We start from the raw sequence: 22,104 nt of genomic DNA on the forward strand, positions 1-22,104 counted from the left end.
AAGGGCTGTCGCCTCATGTGACAGCCCCTGAACCAATCAAATGCCAGTACGCCCGCGCCGCCGCAAAGCTAAATATAACTTTCACTAGCGGCGACGGCGAAGGGTGACATCGCCCGTCGCGGGCACTATACGCGCAGCCTACGACGTGAATGTGCTCACAAGTGATCTTTTTATTTGCTCACTCACTCACACTCGCTCTCTGCAGTGTTTTTGTATCTATATTCAGTTCCTTGTCCCCTATTCAGTTCCTTGCCCCCCTATTTCCTAATAAAACTATATCTATCCAGTAGTCGGATTCTTTAACCGTATAAGTTTCCTTTTTGTCAATCATCTCCATTTCATCTATTAAACTTGCCATGGTTCTTAATAATAAATAATAATAACTTTATTTCATGTAGCAATGACAGTATAGTAGTAAGTACTGCAGCACATAGGGATATTTACAGACACAATCTTAGCTCACTTTCCTTCTTAGCGGGACTGTCCCGGCAATCCAAGCATCTTAAAAAAACTAAATATATATATATTTGTTTTAAAGCAGAAGTTCTAGCAATATCCTAGATGTGTGTGTTTTTTTTTTTTAAATAAATCAGTTCTGTACTATGAGAAAATACTTGTAGCATTTAAAAACAAAACAAGAATGTTTTAAAGACATTTTTAATGTTTCTAATGTAGGAAGCATTTCCAAAGTGACAGCCCCTTCCCCTTCTGATAGGCTCTGGCTCTTGAGCCCCGCCCTCTCTCTAGCAGTGCACCAATTGTATCTAGTAACTGCCCAGTCAATCATATTCCAGGGCTACGTTGCCCACAATGCTGTGCAAGAACTGAATGAAATAACCCAGAGCAAGCGATCGATTACAGGAGAACGGATCGATCTGCAGCTCAGCTAATCACTTGTCAGCGTGCAGGTTGTATTGATGCACACATTGAATGGGAGCAATAGCCACATTACGTGCGGCGGTTCAGCCATGGAGTGTGAACCAGCCGCGTGACGTCATGGCTGCGCCCTCCAGACGCGAGTGATCTGAAGTCCGTCAGATCGCTCGGCTGGAGGGGGGAGAGCGCCGGGAGGCCGTAGCCTTACCCCCTCTCTTCCAACTTCTTCTATTTAACTGGTATCAGCCACCTGGTTTCTGTATCCTTTACTCATTAAATACTAGCTGTAACCATGATACCGATATCGACCAGTATGTTGGAGGCTAACTCCGTTATCTCTATCCTGCTCATGTTTGTTGAAACTTGGGAGCCTTCAATTAGCGCAGCCAGGAGACTGATGTAAACTGATCTTTTTATAAAGCAATTGGCCCATGGAAGCTCCTCTATCTTGCATTGACAGAGGAAGCAAAGCGTAAATATTTTCATGTGTCAAGTGTGATCCTGGGCAAGGCACACATGGAGCTATTTATCAGATATCTGGCTGCAAACCGGAGGCTGTGTTTTGATGTAACTTTGCAGGAGAGGGTCCTAAGGGAAAATAAATGATCTTGCGGTGCTTCCGGTATCAAACATTACATTGTTGGACAAGGTCTCGGGTTCTATCATTTTTGTCTAATGCTGCTTAACCCTTTTGCTGTCCTTTTCTCGCAGCAGAAAGTGGAGTTACGCAGGCACACATCAGAAAGTGTCACATGAATGTATAATGCACCCGGTGCTCCTTGCTGAAAGAGGGGAATCCTGCCGGGTCCCAAGTATAAGTAATGCAAAAAGAGGAACAGCGTGGGCACAACGGTCTTCAATAAGCCATAAAGTCCAATGTTTCGGGTGCAACACAGCCTTTGTCAAGCGGAGTAGCCCCTACGTGACAAAGGCTTCCTGTTGCAGCCCAAACGTTGGACTTTATGGTTTATTAAACACCTTTTGCATTGAAGACCGTTGTGCTCACGCTGTTCCTCTTTCTGCTTTTCTAGCAGCAAACAGGCTAATAGAAACGCTGCACCGCTCACCCTGAACCCAGCATTCCACACGGATTCCAGGAAAGAAAACATCCGTGTTATGAAAAGCTGGGTTCATTCTTGTGCGTTTAAAAAACAGTTCTTCAGATCGCGCATGAATCCGTCTTTTCTTGCAATCGGTCAAATCTGTGAGAAAACACCCAAGCCACAGAACGCTTTAGCATAATTCTGCTCAACAGTCGCGTGCTTGTGTGATTAGACGACACTCCCATGTTTGTGAGTGTAGGGATATGGTTTGCAGACCTAGGAATTGAAAGCTGTGTTGTGAATGCTTAGGAGCCTACTTTCCATGGAGCTCAGGCTCATCTCTACTAAATGTTAAGCCATTGACCCCTTCAGTGCCCAAAGAGGCGTGGCACCCGAGTGCCACAGCTCTTTGGGCAAGTTGTGACCACGTGATCGCTTGGGTAACGACCATGATCATGCAAACAGAATATCGTGCTCATTGCTCCCGTGGAAGTTGATCACCAACTCTAGAGCGGTGAACAGTCTCGGCTATAGAAAGGTAGTAAAAAGCTGATGATGTTCAGTGGACATCACAAAGGCCGCCACTGCGCCAGTGGCTGTGATCTTAAGGGCACTTAAGGGGTTAAGGCCCATTCAAGTGGAAAGTAGAAACAATTCCAGGAATACTATATGATTTAGCCGTGTTCAGTAAAATTGGGCATAAGGGGGCAATTTATTGTAATGGTGTACTGCAGAACTGGTCCCATAAACGGCATCAGATTTATATAATAATATATAATAAAAAAAAAGCTTGCAGTTGGATTGTTTTATCTTTTGCTTCAGTTCTGCATTTTTTTTTAAGTGCAGGTATGTAGTCAAGTGTAGATAAAACATTTATCATAACTTATAAATACATCAAAGACTACATCCGTTTTGCCTTCAAGATCCTAAAAAAAAAATCACGTTACTATATATAAAAGCGCAGTTCCTCTTGCACTGTTTCTATTTTAATAGATGCTTCGTGCCTTGCGGCAACTTACTTATTTAAGCTGCCGATTGATCTTTTCGCCCGTGATTGATCGGCGAAGACCCAGCTTCCCAGGGCACCTCATATGGTTGCCTATTTCAAAAGAGGAAGGGCTCTGGTTTCCTCAATAGTTTCTATAGCAACCCCAGTAAGCTTTATATATAAAACACATTCAAAAGGGCATAAAGAGTGAGAGATAAAGTCAGAATCTAGTATGATTTGTTTAATTAAATTAAAAAAAACCCTAGTATTTTGAATTAAAGGCTGCTTTAAAGATCATTTTACAGTAATGTTGCATCATGGTGGACAAAGAAATTGGAGGAAGCAACTTAATTACTATTCATAAGCCATAATTACTATTTTACTAACAGTGTTAAGATATATTCTGCACAGTAAATAAAAATACCACTTGAAAAGGTGCTCACATCTCAAAAATGTCTGCAACCTGCTTTTCTCCATTATGTCAGCATACAATGCTTCCACTGCAGCCGGGGATTCTGGGTAATGACATGGACATGGGCACACCATCACTTTTTGCCCATTTTACCATGTACCTCTATAAGCGCATGCCTGCCGTGTTACAGCTTTTTCAGCACAGCCTGGGTAAAAGTGCATAGCCAGAACACAAGCTCAGACACTTATTTCGACCTTCTGGGTCTCATCAATGTGAGGATGATTATTATATATATATATATATATCTAACAAAAAAACTCCACTGAACAGTATTTGCATTACACAGAATCCCTGGCTACTGTTGAAGCACTAAGACTGGGGCCATGGTACCTCAGACCGTGCGCGAGAAATGTTAAAAGTGATTTCTCGCGCGACCGGGCGGTAACGTGAGTGGTTCGCCCAGCTCCGTGACGTCACTACGAATGCCCCCCCCCCCCACGGCCCGAGTACTATGGCCAGGGAAACCACCCGCTTTCCCTCAGCCTCCACGCGGGCTGCGGCACCATGTCCACAGCCTAAGCGATACTGGGGAAAGACAGGTTTGCAGATCTGTCCGAGACGTGAATGTGCTCACAAATGGTATTTTTATTTGCTGGTCACTGGGCAGTGGGGGGTTCTTGTCCCTTTTTCACTCACCATAACTTATTTTGTGCCGAGGTGTCTTCTGAAAGTTAACCCTTTTTGCTGCAAGCAATGTGCTACAGCCCCCTCTGGCTGGAAAAGGGGTTAAAGGACAGGCCTCAAGTATTGGGATCAGTGGAATCTAGGATGTGGCGTTCTCAAATTAAAAGTATTTATAAAGCAGAACGATTTATTTGTGACAATAAGGAAGATATTTGATAGTTTTAATAAAGTGGTGAAATAAGACTAAATAGGATAAATAAAACTACAAATGGCTAGCAGAAACAAAAGCTTCCAGCGATATACAAAACATTTAACAAATTAGTTTATTTTAGTTCTTTTCGCGCTGGTCTAAAAGGTTCGGTCTGAACAGCATTGTGTTGTTGTTGTTTGAAGCAGAGTGTCTCTGGAGCAGAACCGCGTTTTCAGCTCTGGGTACTCCCTGCTTCCAGAGATACATATCTCCGTATGGAAAGTTGACATCAAGTTTAAATGCCCTGGTTATACGGGACAATAGGAAGCTACAAGGGACGACATAACTGCTTCCTATTGGCCCGCGAGACACAGGACATTTAAGCCACCATTACAGAGACTCAAACTAGAGCGGCTACTGACACCCCCTACCGGAGGTAAGTACCTTGGGTAGCAGGGGCTCCCAGAGCTGAAATGAACACTGTTCATCTCTGGGGAGCCCCTGCTTCAAACCCATCCAAAAAAAATTAAATTCCATTTGGATTGTTCCTTTAAGAATTATGAGGTCATATCTTACTTGTTCACTACAATACAACAATTTCATACTTTTCAAAGTATGACAGAGCACGTTCATACTAATGAAAATATGGCACACAAAAAAACACGCACTAGTGTTAATGCGCAACACACTGCTTTCACAGAAAAAGCCTCAAGCCTTAGCTTCAATGTTGCATAATTAACGCATTAATAAAAGTAATTGTTCAGTGGAGACAAACCTCTGATTTATGCAGTGTACAGCTGTTATTGTCAAAGTGCTGAAACCAAACATTGCAGTGTTATAAATCTGATTTTGAACATTGCTGTTCCTTTTGTCAGTACAGGGGGGGGGGGGGGGGGGGCACACAGATTGACATACATGGTCACATAAAAATGGTGTCTAGACACACACTGTAGCTTTATGCCCTGGCAGCTGTTATAAAAGACCCTGTAAAAAATTTTTTTTTAAAACAGACCAGGACAGACAGGACAATTCATGGCCGAATCACACCACAATACTGACTGTCACAGCTGGAATCTGAAGATGTAGCACATAACGGATGACTCAAGAGGAATTCTTTCATTTTATTTGGAACATTTTTCTTCCTCACAACAGATGTTCCAATAATAAGGTTTCTGCACCAAGCTGACGAGAAGCAGGATTCTTCACTCTGTCATCCGAGGCTCAGGGAGAACTTTTGACAGTGAGCGATGATTACATGTGAACACCATAGCTGTCCTACAATGGCTTTGTATCTGTTCTTCCATCACAGCGTTATCTTCAAACGAACAAAAAAAATCCCCATTTGCTGCTTTGATAATTGTGACTTTATTTTTCATTGATTACTGGTTTTAAAAGCAGCCACTTCCTCCATTACGATACCATTTTCGTATATGCACACAACCTCTGTCATTAGACCAAGCATGATGATACCCTCGTCTGAATGCTAAACACAAGCAACTGAAACCCTCCAAACATTCACCTCAGTGTATACAATTGCAATGTAATTAAACGTGCTTATAGTGGGCAGTTTAAGCATAAATCCGATCAATGTAATTACTCAAACACGCCACTAAATTTAAAATGTACAAAACCGGGAAATAAATTTGGTACATTCCCCTTTTTCTTATTTCTATATGTAAATCATGCGATAATGTAGAATTCTAGTCTTACCCAAGCTAGCAATTGTTTTGTGCTGTTATAATTCTGTAACATTCCCGATTGTGTGCCTAACATAATGGCAGCCTTTTAGTTTCAATTATTTAGTCAGCGTAACTCAGCAGCTACAATGTATCCTTATATTACAAAGATATTATCTATTGTTAGTCTACAGCTCAAACGGCTGGGAATATTGGCAACAAATGATCACAAATTGCAACACTTTCCTAACATCTTGCACTACTGGGGAGGTGGGCTTAAACCCGCTATAGGCTACACTTATAGTGCCGGCGACGTCAGGCTGCGGTTGCGGGAAAAATCAAATTGAGATTACTTCCAGCGATCGCGACCAAGCCGTCGCTCCGCGCTTACGATAAGCGCACGTGACGGTGGCAATGCATTTGTTTTGACGCGACGTCGCTGTCACTACAAACACAGCCATAGAAATCAAAGGATGCTCAGTATATTAACGGAGCAATCCAAGTCAGCAATTTTTTTGTATATAGGATTGAAGCAGGGCGGTTCTGGAGCTGAACCCAGTTAATTTAAGCGCCGGGGACCACCTGCTTCCAGAGATACTTACCTCCGAAGTAGGTTCTGGTAGCCACTCTGGCTGAGCGTCACATGGGCCAATAGGAAGCCGCACCGATTATATCGGGGCCTCCTATTGGCCTGCTGGGTGCGAGATCTTTGAACAGCAGCCATTAGGTGATGCCTGGCAGTCGAGGAGAGCTGCTATCGGCACTTACTTTAGAGGTATCTGCAGGAGCAGGGTTTATCTGGAGCTGAAATGAATGGGGTTCAGCTTCGGAGACCACCTGCTACAATCCTATATATAAAAAAAAATTACAGGCTTCAATTGCCGCTTTACAGCTGATTAAAAATGGCATGAAGAGCTGATTTATAAAATCTATCTATACTATAATTCTAAGTTGTCTGTTTGTTTATATGTCAGAAGCATCGAAATCTCTTTAACGGCACCACGTAGCACAACGAGACCGTCACTGGACATTCTGCAGCGGATTTGTAGGTCAACGCAACTATTTTGAGCTTCCAATGTCACTCACCTCCGAAATTATGGACATTCTAAGTTTCCCTCGGATGTCCTGCAAATCTGTTAGAGCAGGAGCAGGGGGCATGGCTACTAATGGAGGAGGCGTGTCCTTGCCGGGATTATGTGCGGGGGAGATGTACCAACGGGGATGACAGGGTTGGTGCTCCTGTGACACGCTGTCGGTGCAGGAGGAGGAGCGCCGCTGCAGCAGCTCAGTGGTGAGGAGCCAGGGCCGGTGTGAAGGGGATTCAAGACAGGGTTATGACGTCGGATGAGCGGAGTTTTTACGTCGCTTGACGTCAGCTGCGCCGGGCCCGGGTGTGAGGGGCAGGAGACCTGTGACCGGCGCACAGCAGAGTGAGGAGGGGGAGGGAATCACAGTGTGGTGCAGGTACAGGGGGGAGGGAGTCACATTGTGGTGCAGGGGGGGGAGGGGACATGCCACAGCAGCGGGGGGAGATGTGCCGCCAGCAGGGGGAGGGGACATGTATTCAATATTACATTTCCCGGCCGATATATATAAAAAAAATGATTTCACATTTTGCCACTTTAATTGGCCAAGTACTTCCATTTGATTATAACTCCATTATATTATTCTACATGGAAATGTGCACTTCACTCGCGTTTCTGAGATGTTTGTACCATGAACTATTTTTATCGAATTAGAAAAGCATTCTCAACATAAATGCACAGGAGGTAACAGAACACAAATAAGATGCTTTTGGTTATAAAATAATGAGACATTACCCAATTGAAGATAACATTGCTAGTTTAAAGCAGTAGCCCTGGCTGCTCAGTTTGGAAAGTGGTTTTAAAACGCTCTCCAGGTGAAACAATGGCAGCAAAATTATATGGGTCGTACATGGCAGCTTCCTATTTGCATGGCCATAGCTTAAAAAAAATTAACAAAAAAATGGCGGGTTATTTATGCCGCATTATGGCTTAAGGCCCAATTAAAGGGGGGGAAAAAAAAGTCACATTCAAGGTATTTTCTTTATTTTATGCACAAGATACACTTTTTTCCAAGTACATGAAGCGCTTATGTTTCTCACTTTTAAACTGGCTTAACCAACACCTAGTAACGAAGGCTCCATACTTCAAGCTTTGGGCGTGATAAGGCAATACTGTGTTATCCAAGGCAGTCTCTGCTCGACATACCTTCGGGATTGTCTTCTGTCCCCAAATGATGGTTATAGGTAATGATTTGAAACAGAGCTTGTACAGATCAAGAGTTCAAAGTCCCCCTTCTCATCCAACAGCCGTCTTTAACTCAGCTGAAGGAAGTGGAGTCTGAATTTCCATTGGTTGTAGACATCACCTGTGCCAAAGAGTTATCACTGATATGGTCCATCAGCTGTGGAGCGGGTGATCCTGCCGTCTGGATCTGACTCTAGAAAAAATAGGGGAGAAAAAAAAAAAAGTTTATAGACTGTCAAGGAAGCAAATGCATTATTGCTCCAAACAAGTTTCTAAATCAATGTCTCTTCCAACTGAATTGGCTGGGCCCTGCATATATCTGGCACAGTCAACAGACCACAGGAAGAGGTTTATTTAGGCTCCTGCTTGAAACCAGCAGCCACAGCAGGCCGCCGATCTTGATTCAGTGCCAAGTGAATATGCAGGTGAGGAAGGCGGCTCATTATTTCATGGTTTAAGGGCATTTGTATGAGAAACACATTCACAAACATATAGAGAGATGGAAGTGAAGGATATGGACATGTTACTTCTAGCATACAACAGAAAAAAATGCAGGTCATCCTCAGCTCAATTTACATTAATGTGCATGGGTTTCACTCCATCTCTCTACATTCAAACACAATATCCTGGGCAAATGTCCTACCAAATGCAGGCATAATCTATTGCTGTCGGGATTGAGGATAAGAGGTGTTCGTGCAATGTTTCAGTATATAGACACTACCCTTAAAATGACATTTACTTTGGTTATCAGGTCTCATTTTTGGAGATCAGAGATCCTGTGAAGTTTCCACAAGCCTTTTACCAAGGGATATTATGCTCGTCAACCCCCTAAAAATAAAATTGAATTCAATGGCTTACATATTACGGCAATAAAAAGAGATGGACAAACTAGTATTTATGGTTGGGTCTAGTGAAAAGTCTGACACTTGGACAGATCGAGGGTGGAATTGATACATTCATGTGTAAATGGGAAGATTATATTATGGCCTTCCCATTGCAGATACAAAAATGTACAATGGAACCGTTCAAATATACTTCCAGGGTAGAAGCACAAATAAGGGGTGTGGTCAAAATGTGACCATTGATGTGTTTTAGATAATTACTTGTCTATTTTTTCCTCTGTGTCCTTTATTCTGGAGACACATCTACACCAGTTAAGTAACAAATGGTCCGCCCGGTTGTGTTAATTACATTTCTTCTTCTGGATTACAGCAGTTCTTTATTTAAAAAATAGAAATAGAAACCGTGTACCTTTTTTATTGTTTAGCCTATATGAGCAGGGCTTGACAAATAAGCTCGCCCGCGGTGAGAGTAGATATTACCAGCCGGCGAGAAGACATGGAAACAAAAAAAATAGAACTTCCGGGACCAGAACAGAGAGAAGCGGCGACAAACATGAACCTGCTGCCCGCACAGGAACACACCTTGTATGCAGGGTTCAGCCAGGACCTCAGTGAGATCAGGAGGAGTGGGTGGGGGAAATGCAGAGAGAATCAAGGGGAGCGAGTTGGGAATGGAGAGCTGCTTTCTTGTCTGTATTTTTGTTAGATAGATTCAGGATTGTTTCTGTGACTTGTGAGAGTGTGCTGAGTATAGCTACCAGCTCTATTGGATTCTACCACAGCTCATATCAACAAACAATTCTTGTCTGTCGAGTAGCGTTTCGCATCATTTGATGAGCCCTGTATATGAGGTATTGCTAAAATGGGACCTGGCTGACAGGGGTATACTTGCCTAAGTAGGGGGTGCCAGTATCTCAGTGGAATGTTGATGTTGTGCGTCACGCTGCCCAATAGGTAGCCGTATCACGGCTTCCTATTGGGCAGCAGGAGCTTTGAAAAAGCAGCCATTGAATGAACCACAGTCGAGCAGCTACCAGCAACCCCCTACGGAGTTATCTCCAGAAGCAGTGGGGATGCTGGAGCTGAAATTAATGGTGTTCAGCTCCGGAGACCACCTGCTTCAATATTATGTAATAATGATAAAATATAAAAGGCTGCTTGGATTGCCGCTTTAATAAGAAGTCAGGGAAAAAAAAACCCATGCAAATAATTAGGTGACAATGGTTAGTCAACATGCTAGCATCTGTCACAGTATGTAATCAATCTTTTCTAGCACCAGAGGATCTAATCATCAACAGCTGCTTTTACCAAAAACATATCAATACTTGTGTAATTTCGCATGGGTGAATGTCAGAGCAAAACCAAACTAACAAAAAACCCCAAGATCACTGCCGCAGTATGGGTCCTTTTTAACAAAATGTCAACATCTCCTGAAGAAAGCGTATTTTTCAGCATTCAATTTCAAAAGCCAAGACGTTTCTAAATACATAAAAATAAATAAAAGCATTGGGAGATGTACGCAGAGCACCCTCATTCAACACCAGTTATATGCTGAAATGCATCTCTTACATGAACCATTGCATTAGCCTGGACACGTGGGCACTATCCATACCAACCACTGTGGCCAAGCACTGCCATCTACAGCACTTATTCCCTCACCTGCCGTCTCTAACTCATACCACTTGGATTGTAAGCTCTCCAGGGCAGGGATTTCCTTTCTTATTGTCCGATTTTGTTTGTTGCACTTATTGTATTATAGTTCCCTGTACTGTACAGTCTTGTAAAGCGCCGAGTACAGCTGGGGGTGCTATATAAAAAGATATTTAAATGCACCATTAATAATTTAACAAGTAATAACTGGACCCAATTAGCAATTAGATCTTGTCCCATTTTTAGGAGTATTTTTTTAAATAAAAACTTTAGGTTAATATGTCCTTATACATGTATTTTATGAACAAATGTATTACATTTATATGTATTATGTCAATTCCAACCCAGAAACTTATACATCGCTAGGATAGTTTCTTACGGATTATCCTAAGGATGGATATTGATATTTATGCTCAAATATAGAATTTACCCCAGTGCGCAGGTATTGGGTGCAGTTCACAGAGTAATATAACCGACTGAAGGTGTTAATGCATTCAAAAGAATTAATTGTGTAATTGGAATCACATAATCAGGTATTTAAGTAGATGTGAGATAGCCCTATTAACCCATGATGAAGCAGTGTGCGAAATGCATAGGGCTGAGAGGCACCTTGGTGATAGAGCCAGACGCTGTTTGGTCATTCCCTGTTTGGCGGACGCCAGACTCAAAGAGAAGGAGCAGGTTCAGAGAGCGGTAGCCTAACTATCTGAAGCCTTGGCAGCAGACGAGAGGGCGGAGGCAAAAACACGCAAGAGTGTATGACATCACTTCCGGAGGAACCGTCATACAGACCCCAGCTGAGGGATTTCTACGCTCCACGATCCTTGCCACCCCACGCCCACCGGTGTTCTCTCACATTTTTACTATTGTAATACATTTTTCTTATACAAGCTGTGCTGGCCTGTTTTTCTTTCTTTAAGGTATTCTCAATCTCGCCCCAGGAGAATGCTGGAGTTTACACCTATTCACCCAGGCCCTTACAGACTAAAACGCTGTTAATAAGTCTATATCCTTCCAGAGATCAGTTTAGTCGAGCACAATTACTTTGTGTATGTTTTGTAGTAACTGGACCCCTTAGTTATTTCAGGTTTCATAAATGTCTTAATGGCATAGGCAAAAAGAATCCCTCCACCCCACCAAAAAATAATCATATTTGTCCAATCAAAAATGAATATGCAAGCCTTGTATATACCTACTAAAAGTTTTTCTAAATGCTTAGCCTTGCTGGTACATCGTTAGGAGAATTTAGGGACCGTACACAAGTTTAGCTTGTCCTTTAATGTCTGAGCAACAGTCTAGGTTTCAAGTGAAAAGTCAACTATGCAATGTAACTCAATACAATCATGTCATAAAACGCAGACACATTCTGTAGTGTGGTACAAAGAGAATATATTTTGAACGTACCTGCCCTGCAGAGCCTAATAAAGACTCTGCCGTCAGCAGGGTGTGGCTTAGTGCAGCCCTGTGTGTTTCATCGGCAGCCAGGATGTCGATCGGCGTCCTTGAAATGTCATTCAGGGGCAGATTGGCGGAAGGGTCGAAAAGGAGAGGGGAAGGGGGACACTGCATACCGTCACCTACAACATCAAGGTCCTGGTGGAGAAGGGAAAGTGTGTAAGAGCAATGGCAGATTATGAAAGGACAGACTTCTGGCAGGTAGGTGGGGGGGGGACCAAAAAGATTGATTTCGAACAATTCCCATCAAGACTCACATCGCTGAACTCAAAGGGTAAGTTCTCAGTGGGTTGCAGCTCAGCGGTGCTCAGGTAAAGCTCGACAGGAGCCACATCCATGTGCTCTGGGGTGGGCAGCACTGGCTCTGCTTTGTACATGGGTGATGGTAGCTGGTAGTGCAGGGGACAGCAGGGCTCTTCAGAGAGGCTGACAGGAAGAGGCTTATTACAGGGAACCTCTTCTGAGCCCACACACAGCTTGAACAGAACCTGGTTGCTGTCCTGGCACATATCTGGGCAGGTGGAAGTTAAGGTACACTAGAAACTAGCACACATTTTGCTTCAAGCAGCAAACGGTTTGCTGGGGGGGCGCCCACACACCTCCTCCGTAAAGCAAACATGTGGTGGGGATGTAATATTATAGAGTACCCATCAACAGCCATCTCCAAAACCCTGGCTAAACAGAACAGATGTAGCCTACAGCACTTATACAGCAATTGAAATCTCTTGACATCCAACATGAAGGGCAGCTGCCTCTAAATGTGAATTTATACTCAACGAAAAAATAAAAATAAAGTTGATATTTTTAACCACTGGACAAAAAGCTAATTATTTTAAGATTACCAAACTTTTGGGGTGATTTATATCCCCCCCCCCCCCCAGGGACTTAAAGAAGCTGGTAAATACATTCCGATTGGCATGCAGTGACCTATTACTTGCTGTGGGCTAGTGCTCACCACCCCACTGCCTAAGGGCCAGTTGTACATATTACTGTTGGTGTTCGCAGACATTAGTGGCAGGCACATGCAAGTGCTGGGAGCAGAGGGTAGGGGGTGGAGGTGCCTCTTATAAAAGCATTTTCTGTAAGGATCACAATACAGCTTATGAGACAGATATTCCACTGGGTTCTTTGTTTGCCTTCCTCTGGATCAATATGCTGTAAATACAAATATAGGATCAAGTATCCATCGTCTAAATTTAGCATAGGTTGAACTTGGACGTGTCTTTTCAACCTCATCTACTATGTCAGGGGAGCACAATCTTTTCCCCCTGCGCCCCCCTGCCAACTGTCCTGCTTTCCGCGCGCCCTCTCCCTCCTCCTTACTGTTGATCCCGGCGTCATGACGCCACGTTGCCATAGCCATGCAACACCATGACACCGCAGCGTAATTTGACGCTGCGTCTCCAGATGCTGACTGAACCACGGTAAGTAAGGTTTACAGAGGCCTTCGCCGCTTCCCCTGCAATTAATTTAAGTGCCTTTGGGTAGCGCGCGGGGCCTCTAAAACCCTGCGCCCCCCTTGGGGGGGGGGCGTGCCCCCCAGTTTGCACACCGCTGTACTATGTAATTATGTAACTGATCACTAAATCCTTGGCATTATTTCCTCACTTGGCTTTGACCCCATATGAAAGCAGTCAGAACTGTATATTTGTGATCCTTATTATGGTGCTTTTTGCAGTTACACTTTTCAGCCACAGCTATATTAAAAACAAAAAAACACCTTACATTCTGAAACCATTACAAAAATGATCAAAAACATGTTACAAGTGTGTCTTCAAGCTGCAGTATGTGTTGCCAGTTCTTGCTGTCTTCCAGGTGAGGGGAGCGCAGGGTGCTCACAGCATATATATGAATAAATAAGAATGGAAAACACAATAGCGCGACCAGTGTGATTACGTGAATGCAAAGCGGTTCCACACACAAATTTCCTCTGTGGATAAGGCATGTCCGTGACTCATTCTCTCTCTGGCTGGAGCAGTGGTGAAAAGGAGCATCACAGTAGGTCTCCCCGAGGTAATGTGGCAGTCCTCTTGTTTTAGCTCAAAGATGAGGAAAGAAACTCAGTGTGGTATGTTTCAAAATATATTATAGATCACAGCAAGTCAAGTTTAGATACGCTCACATTTGAAACATGAGGGGAAAAGGCATGGTACAAGTGAAGAGGGTTTGGTCCGTGGCATCTCAATATCTGGCGCTCGTATCCCTTCTGCGTTCCTCCGTCACTTCCGGTGACGACTCAACTGTGGGCGGAAGCGGTTAGTCGCGATGGTACCAGTGCCGCCAACAGCATAGGATTCCTGAAGTGGTTAGCAAAATGCGTACAACCTGTCCCTAAAAATGCGTACAACCTGTCCCTACAGTGCAAAGAACGAGACGAGGAGCCCTGGCAACCAGAACCATCGCTCCTAACCGCTTCCGTCCACAGCCGAGTCGTCACCGGAAGTGACGGAGGAACACAGAAGGGATACACGCGCCGGAGATTGAGACACCACGGACCAAAACTATCTTCAATTGTACCATGTCTTTTTCTCATGTTTCAAATGTGAGTGTATCTAAACTTGACTTGCTGTGATTTATAATATATTTTGAAACATACCACACTGAGTTTCTTTCATCTTTGAGCTAAAACAAGAGGACTGCCACATTACCTCGGGGAGACCTACTGTGATGCTCCTTTTCACCACTGCTCCAGCCAGAGAGAGAATTTGTCTCCGACATGCCTTAACCACAGAGGAAATTTGTGTGTGGAACCAATTTGCATTCACGTAATCGCACTGGTCGCACTATTTTGTTTTCCACTCTTATTTTCTGATATATATGCTGTGAACACCTTGCGCTCCCGTCACCTGGAAGACAAGAAGAATAGCACAGACCTAGAAACGGTCTACAGAGGGTTTTTTCTGAGCTGCTTTAAATGTATCATCACATGAGATTTATGCACTTTTGGTGGTGTTCATTCATTTATTTTCACAATTGAGTGGTATTTACATGTTTTAACATTTGCTCAGTTTGAGTTCACAATTTATTTATGTGCACAAACATTTATTTGCACCGTTCATCACTTTAAGTGTGTGCTTTAGACATGTCATATTCTGCATTCACCCAGATATAAGGAGCGTCCGATAATACAGTTTTCTCCGATGTGTGTTGGCAAGCAGGATAGGGGCTCTAACTAAAATTCTAGCCGTTGAGCCTGCATGTTCATACAGGTGGGCCTCACTCACGAGATCTTGCTTTCATGCACTCTAGCTATAGACTTGACCTTTTCAGGGCAGACCGTAACAGTACAATTGTTCCTTCCAACTGAATTGGCTGGACCCTGAATAGCGCTGGTGCAGCCAACAGACCATAGGAAGGTGTTCTTTTGGGCGCCTGTTTGAAACCAACGGCTACAGCAAGCCGCCAGCCTTGATTCAGGGCCATACCTAACAACTATGGGCCCTCAGGCTGAAGGGTTAGTATTCTCCTTAACTGGTTCACGGTTCTACTATTACAGCAAAACAAAAAATCAGTACGACATCCACAATAGTTCCTAGTTTTTCAAAAAACGACAAGAGGATACGTGATAAGCAGTGCCTTGTCATGGGGAGACTCTGATTAGAGCAGCGAATATCATCCACAAAAGCCAGGCATCGCTGGCTCGAGCGTGTGGTGTGAGCCTGCAGACAAAGAGACCGTTGTGTTACAATCTGAGTACGCTGTAATTTAGGCCACCTTTATCACATTGATCTATTTTTTAGTCTTTTGCCCAAAACTCCATTTATACCTTTAGGACACCAAATTGGTTACACTGTGTACACCACTGGACTATTTTTGACTTGTGTTGCACTAATATTATCTTATTTATATGTTGACTACACACGTTAGTTTATTGATATTTACCTAATTGTTTTCCACACATCACACACAGTGTGAAAGAAATGTATAATTATATATTTGTGTAACAATTAGCGCTTTTTGCATTTTGTTTGATAGTACAACCAAACCGATAATCTTCCCCCAATTTCCAACAGCTAATCTCAAAAAAATATAAAATGTAATCGCTGTCAAGTCTTACTATGATGTGTCATATCTAGGTTGTGTGCCTTAAAAATAAATAAAAAAATAAAAATAAAACTGGAAGATTTAAATGGATAAGACTATAAACACAAGATTGTGTTGCCAAAAAGGATCTTCCCATCTCTGCACTGTATATTTACACTCATCCTAAGGAAGAGCTGAAAATTACCCGTTTAAAAAACAAACTTTCCTAATAATAAATACCATGAAACTGGCCAGGTGATAAAAGGATAAGAAAGTCTAGTTATATATTATTAGCCTCTTCATTGCTGAAGGTCTCCCCAGTTGAGGGGTCCTGCGCGTGCCATGGATTACATACCTGCAGGGATGCTCCCTCTGTTGCCAACATGCGGCGCTCTTTCAGCTGCCGATGCAGTAGGGCTTCCATCCCGTAGCGTTTCCTGTACCGCCGCAGTGCTTTCAGCCTCTTCAGACTCTCGTGCTCCTTGGAGGAGAGACCCTCTGGGCCAGTTAGAAGACTGCTCCCTAGAGAAGGAGACAGGATACTGTGACCAACAGGTTGGACGCAAACATGGCTACAGTCACTATTGTTTTTGTTTCTCTGGGTAGTTGAATATCAACCTCCCTTTTAAACTCATCTGTTTTTCATTCCCCCCCCCCCATTATATTTGGTTCCTCTAAGCATGCACCTATCTTTTGCATCCACTTAAATACATCTTTTCATTAACCACCAAAGCAAGGTGTGACAAAGTGCAAATCGTCGCTGGCACCAACGATAACCATGTATGTGCGACATTAGGGATATGGTGTGCAGAGTGCAATTTTTCCTTATGTTACCTTGTTGTGCGATCTCAACATTACAGTGACCACACACGTAAAGCTACATATGATTTTTATTTTCATGGTCACCTTTCAATGGTGTGATACATGAGGACCACAAGACCTCTTTATTGTCGGACTACCTTCTTGTACTGCTGCGTGGACTATTGTGACCATTTATAAAGGGACAATACCATCCAAAAAACTAATCTTATTACTCTAAGGTTTGAAATAATATTTACTGAATTCATTTTTTAAAGCACTCATTGGTGGAGCCTTGTAACAAGCATTTCCGTGCCTTCTACAGTGATTTTCAACTTCCCAGTTTTACATAACAAACTCCAGATAACAGTTTATAGGATTTTGATCATTACCGGATTGGCTCCCGAGTTGTAATAGGAAGGGGGCTTGTGTGATTAAAAACTTCTGTATTTCTCTAAAGGTTTGTTTTGTTTGAAACGGGATTTTTTACACCATTTGATTCCTAAAAAAAGTACCATCTTCACATGACTGTTTGCTAGACTTTAGAAACGATACATACCAATTGTTTCGTGCTCTGCTCTAAGGCTGTGTAAGTAGTTGCGTTTCTTTTCTTTTAGCAAGTGCTGCAATCGCTTGAACTGATCAATATAGAGAGACTGAAGTCGAATCAACTTCTCTCGCATGATCAGAGTCACCTCCTCTGCAGTGTATACTCCTGCGTGCCTGAAAATGGAAAGGAACGGTCAGAGATCGGCTACCTACCATGCAGCTATATAGATAATGCTCTAACACAGGGCTGCGCAAACTTTTCCCCGTGCGCACACCTGCCTGCTCTCCTCGGCACCTAGCGACCCCCTGGCGTCAAATGATGCGCGGATTCATGTGACATCACATAGCCATGGCGACGTCACCTAGCGGTGTCACTGGACGCCGGGTTACCAGGACGACGCGTCGTTGGAAGTGAAGTGTATATTATAGAGGCCCCGCACGGTACCCTGGCATTTCATTTAAATGCCTGGGGAGCGCGCGCGGGACCTCTATCACTGCCGCGCCCCCCAGTTTGCGCATCCCTACAAGTCTAACACACAAGCAGTACCCATCTACAGAAACTGGGATTTAGTTTTTTTGTATTGCTGACAAGGTAACCTGTGCTTTACATGACATTTACAAGCATGATGAACCCATGTATCTTATTTCGGTAACCAAGACAAGGAGAAAGTAATTTACTTACGTTCACAGAGTGCTTGCGCTGGTTATCAAAATAATATGTTCACCAATTGCACCATTTGCAATTATGCTACTATTCCTCCTACTTATGTGATCATAGAATATGGAATAATGTATTATTCTAAAAATGAATTTTACGCCCAATTGTAATCTCTGAACAAGTTACCAGAATGGACTCAAGTCAAACCGGTGATAAAGCACTACAAAAAAAAAAAATTATTTTATTTTTGTAAAGTGTGTATATATAAACGCTAGTTATCAGGGTTGCTCAAAAGATATCTCCCACTTACTTCAAAGGATCCTCCTGGTCACTATCCAGGCTATCAGCCTCACTGTCATGGTCCCCCCTCCACGTCTGATCCACTGTCACTGTATCCTGGTCGCTATCACTCCAGCTGTCCTCATCTGGTAGAAAGAAAACAAACACACAAAGAAAAGAAAGAAGCCAGAATTCAGAGTTAATCCCATTATGCATTTAAATCAACCCGATATTGCACTGCCCTACCTATGAAGCACCAACTTCCATAACCTCACACGTGTTCCGTTTAAGACTTCAAAGTCTCTTCAGACTGAACTGTGCACCTATATCCATCAAGTTATCACAGCCTGCAATGAACCCAACTCTTTTCCATGAACAGATCAGCTGCACTTAAATACGTTAAAATCAAGCATCATTTTTTTTTTTTTTGTCAAACCCACACACAATGCATGACCCAGCTGGCTTTTACTATGATTAGAGGTAGGCACCGAAACAGTACCATACCAAGTGCAATGTGTTGACTTGGCAAGTGACTTCATGGTGGAGCTAAATTAAGTTAGGCTAATGGATGCTAGCTCAAATTATGTACAGTAAATACAAATACCCCTTGTGAGCAGATTCACATGTATCAGACAGGTCTGCAACCTGCTTTCCCCCCCATTATCTCTTATCATACAGAACTTCCACTGCAGCCAGGGATTCTGGGTAATGACATGCAAATGAGCACACAGTACTAAAGTAGGAAGTGGTAAATTTTTCTTTTAAAGGATGAAGGCAAAACATGGATTATAATTCTATTTCCAAAGATGCAGATGAAAGAAATTATAACAGCCCATGATACAATAAACCATTGAACATGCACAAACATTTATAAAAAAACATATCACCTATAAGGCTTCAATGTGAACAAATTAGATATTGGGGTCTATGAATCATGCCAAAAGTGGAGCAATTTATAGGGCCCTAGCCCCCCCCCCCCCCCCTCAAAAAAACAAAGTACAAGATGCATCAATAAAAAAAATATCCTGATTTCAATGGAACTTTTTTTCTTGGATACATACAGTGCAGTTATTTTGTTCCACTATTGTCTTGATACATACATACACAGGGCTCGACAAATGCACTCGCCTAGTGTAATGCCAACGCGGCGTCTTTTGATGGTGCAAAGCCATCTTTACGGTAGCTGCAGCGGAGACAGACACGGAAATTGCTGGGGGAGGAATCAGGAGAATGCCGGGAGACGCCGCCGCCGGTAACTAGTGAGCAGGTAAAATGAGGGGGCGAGGTTTTTTTTTGGGGGGGGGGGGGGGGGGGGGGAGAGAGACACTTTTTTGGTGCATATGTTTTTTTTTTAATTTGTCAAGCCCTGTATACTGTATACATATATCCCAATATCTTTGTTCCCCATTTCCTCCTGGACAAAAACATATAGGAATAAGGGTGTGTATATTGTTATTTATCTAACACCAACAAGGAGGAGACCATCGTTACGGTGAAAATGGGGGGTGGGGGGAAAATCAGAATAATTGGTCCTGGTTTGCAGCCATGTCCTATGAAGATTTTTTCCCCACAGCTAGAGATATAAATGTATTTTGTACCACAACAGTGTCATATTCCACAGAAGGGGACACATTTCCATTCTTCTAACTGCAGCAAACCGCCTGAAGAAGAGTATGACAGCCCCAAAAATAAAATACTGAGAGGAGTAATATGATGAACAGCTTTTACATACCAAGGATCCTGCTTGCTTCGCTTCGACTGCTCTCCTGTATCTGGGAGCCCAGCTCATTACGGGCATAGGAGCTTAGCTGGTACAATAGAGACTCAGTGGTCGGTCCTGGGTTTGACCTCTTCATCTGGGCCTGCAGTGCTAAAGCATTCCTGCGTGCATGCTCCGCACAGAAGGAAACCCTGACCGGAGAAATGAATAGAGAAGGCGCGAACCTCAGGCATATTCTTCTTCTATTTTGCAAGTAAAATAATGCATCACAAACAAAACATATGGGTGCACATCCACTTAGCAACATTAGGGTTTAATAATATTAACATTCGAGTTGCCGAATGGCTGAAAGAATAGCTCAGTATTCATGTCAAATGACCCTGAAGGTGAACTCTGTTCAAACCCCCGCGTCAGCTGCTTGTGACCTTGGATAAAAATCACCAAAATTAGATGGTAAACTCTGCAAAGGAAGGAACTCTGCCTGCAAACATTTTATGTAAAACACTGCCTATACTGTCAGTGCCACTGTGTGTGTGTACTTTTTAATTAACAAAAACAAGCTCTTCAAATATCAAGTGATGGAGTACACAGCTTTCAAAGTCTCACGGGTCTCTTTATGTGCATTAAGTTTAGGACAATGTGTAATTAACGCCAATGTTTCCAAAATCAAAAACACGCTTATTTCACAATAGCCAATGTGACAGATGCAACAAGAAAAGTAGGGATGAGGGGGGGGGGGGGGGGGGGGTTTAGTATATTGAAGGAAATACTATTTGATCTGTTGATCTGTATATGTATATTATACCCCTGTTCTTAAAATCCCAAAGCTATTGAAGGAAATACTATTTGATCTGTTGATCTGTATATGTATATTATACCCCTGTTCTTAAAAATCCCAAAGCTCAAGCTGCTAACAATGGTGATTATTCGCAGGAGGTGCGATTTGGGATGGGTTATCAGGACATTTCTGTAGAACTGAACAATGGTCGGCATCCTTAACCCTTTTCCCGTCAAGCGAAAGTAACACTGCCCTGCGGTCACCCCTGGCAGTGAGGGGGTTAAAAGACATGCACAAAAATCAGTTTACACCAACGTTTCCCTGAAACCCCCTACGGCAAATTTTCGGAATATAATGCAAGGGGAAACGTTAATCAATGACGCCCAGGGAAAGACTCTGCATTGTCCAAGTTAGACTGGGAGATTAAAAGCAGCTGTCCCCCCCAGGAGTCTACACGAGTTTAACGCAAGGTTAGTATATTGGCCCCTGAGCATGTCCAGCGCTTTATCATTATTTTTTAAACATCGTTTTCTTAATCTCTTGGTAAGATTTAAACTGCACTGGGCGCTAGGAAAACCATTTTAACCTCCCCGAAACATTTTAACTTCTCATATCTCCTGAAAGAAATATTGGGGGTGTTAAAAAAAAAAAAAAAAAACACCCCCTTTACCAATAAGATTTTACATAATTTAAAAAATAAAATAAATAACCTCCACACACCCCCCAAAAAAACATTGATCAATGCAGACTGAGTGCTTTAAATGCATCGGAGGCAGCAATCCCACCCATTTTGTGGATATTCTCACCCCTCCCTCCAGAATTTGAAGGCTCTCCCAGAAGCAAACCGCATTACATTTCCAGTGTTGTTGCCAGGGCTCTTTCTGGACATTTAAAGATAGGAAGAAACTCAACTAAACTGGTAAGTAATAAAGTAATAGTGGGACAGCGCAGTCCAACTCTGGAGGACCCCTTGGTTAAAATTTTTAAATAAAAAAAACACACAATTGTTGCTTTAAGATCTGCTTTGTAAAATGGTGCAATCCAAGCTACCGATTTTTCTTTTTACATAAGATTGAAGCAGGGGGGGGGGGGGGGGGGGAAGCTCCAGAACTGGACCCCTGCATCCAGAGATGCTTACCCCCATAGTAGGTACCAGCATCTCTCTGCTTTTTAAAGCTCTTGCATCTCCCATGGGCTAATAGGAAGACGCACC

At 43.0% G+C, this 22,104-nt stretch overlaps 1 protein-coding gene and 2 non-coding genes across 4 annotated transcripts in view; all 3 read right to left on the reverse strand.

Annotated features, from left to right (window-relative positions):
• Nucleotides 1-7,921: 7,921 nt before the first annotated feature.
• The window catches only part of KANSL2 (KAT8 regulatory NSL complex subunit 2), a 16,591-nt gene continuing 2,408 nt past the window's right edge, over nt 7,922-22,104 (reverse strand). The window contains exons 3-11 of one of the 2 annotated variants that reach the window (XR_012799949.1): nt 20,126-20,304; nt 18,425-18,539; nt 17,467-17,630; nt 16,465-16,631; nt 15,649-15,745; nt 12,344-12,597; nt 12,036-12,224; nt 10,641-10,788; nt 7,922-8,332 (exon numbers count right to left, since the gene is read on the reverse strand). Coding sequence is in view for 1 of the 2 variants with exons in the window: in XM_075591207.1 (XP_075447322.1) it covers nt 8,213-8,332; nt 12,036-12,224; nt 12,344-12,597; nt 15,649-15,745; nt 16,465-16,631; nt 17,467-17,630; nt 18,425-18,539; nt 20,126-20,304 (1,285 nt within the window). In the remaining variant the exon portion in view is untranslated. The remainder of the gene's footprint in view (nt 8,333-10,640; nt 10,789-12,035; nt 12,225-12,343; nt 12,598-15,648; nt 15,746-16,464; nt 16,632-17,466; nt 17,631-18,424; nt 18,540-20,125; nt 20,305-22,104) is intronic. The other variant, XM_075591207.1, reaches the window with a different exon arrangement.
• LOC142491785 (small nucleolar RNA SNORA2/SNORA34 family) lies at nt 8,418-8,552 on the reverse strand. The gene has a single exon (XR_012800536.1). It is a non-coding gene; the product is annotated as a small nucleolar RNA SNORA2/SNORA34 family (small nucleolar RNA).
• LOC142491784 (small nucleolar RNA SNORA2/SNORA34 family) lies at nt 15,375-15,509 on the reverse strand. The gene has a single exon (XR_012800535.1). It is a non-coding gene; the product is annotated as a small nucleolar RNA SNORA2/SNORA34 family (small nucleolar RNA).

This window comes from Ascaphus truei, chromosome 3 (genome assembly GCF_040206685.1).
Source record: "Ascaphus truei isolate aAscTru1 chromosome 3, aAscTru1.hap1, whole genome shotgun sequence".
In the NCBI taxonomy this organism is placed as follows: Eukaryota; Metazoa; Chordata; class Amphibia; order Anura; family Ascaphidae; genus Ascaphus; species Ascaphus truei.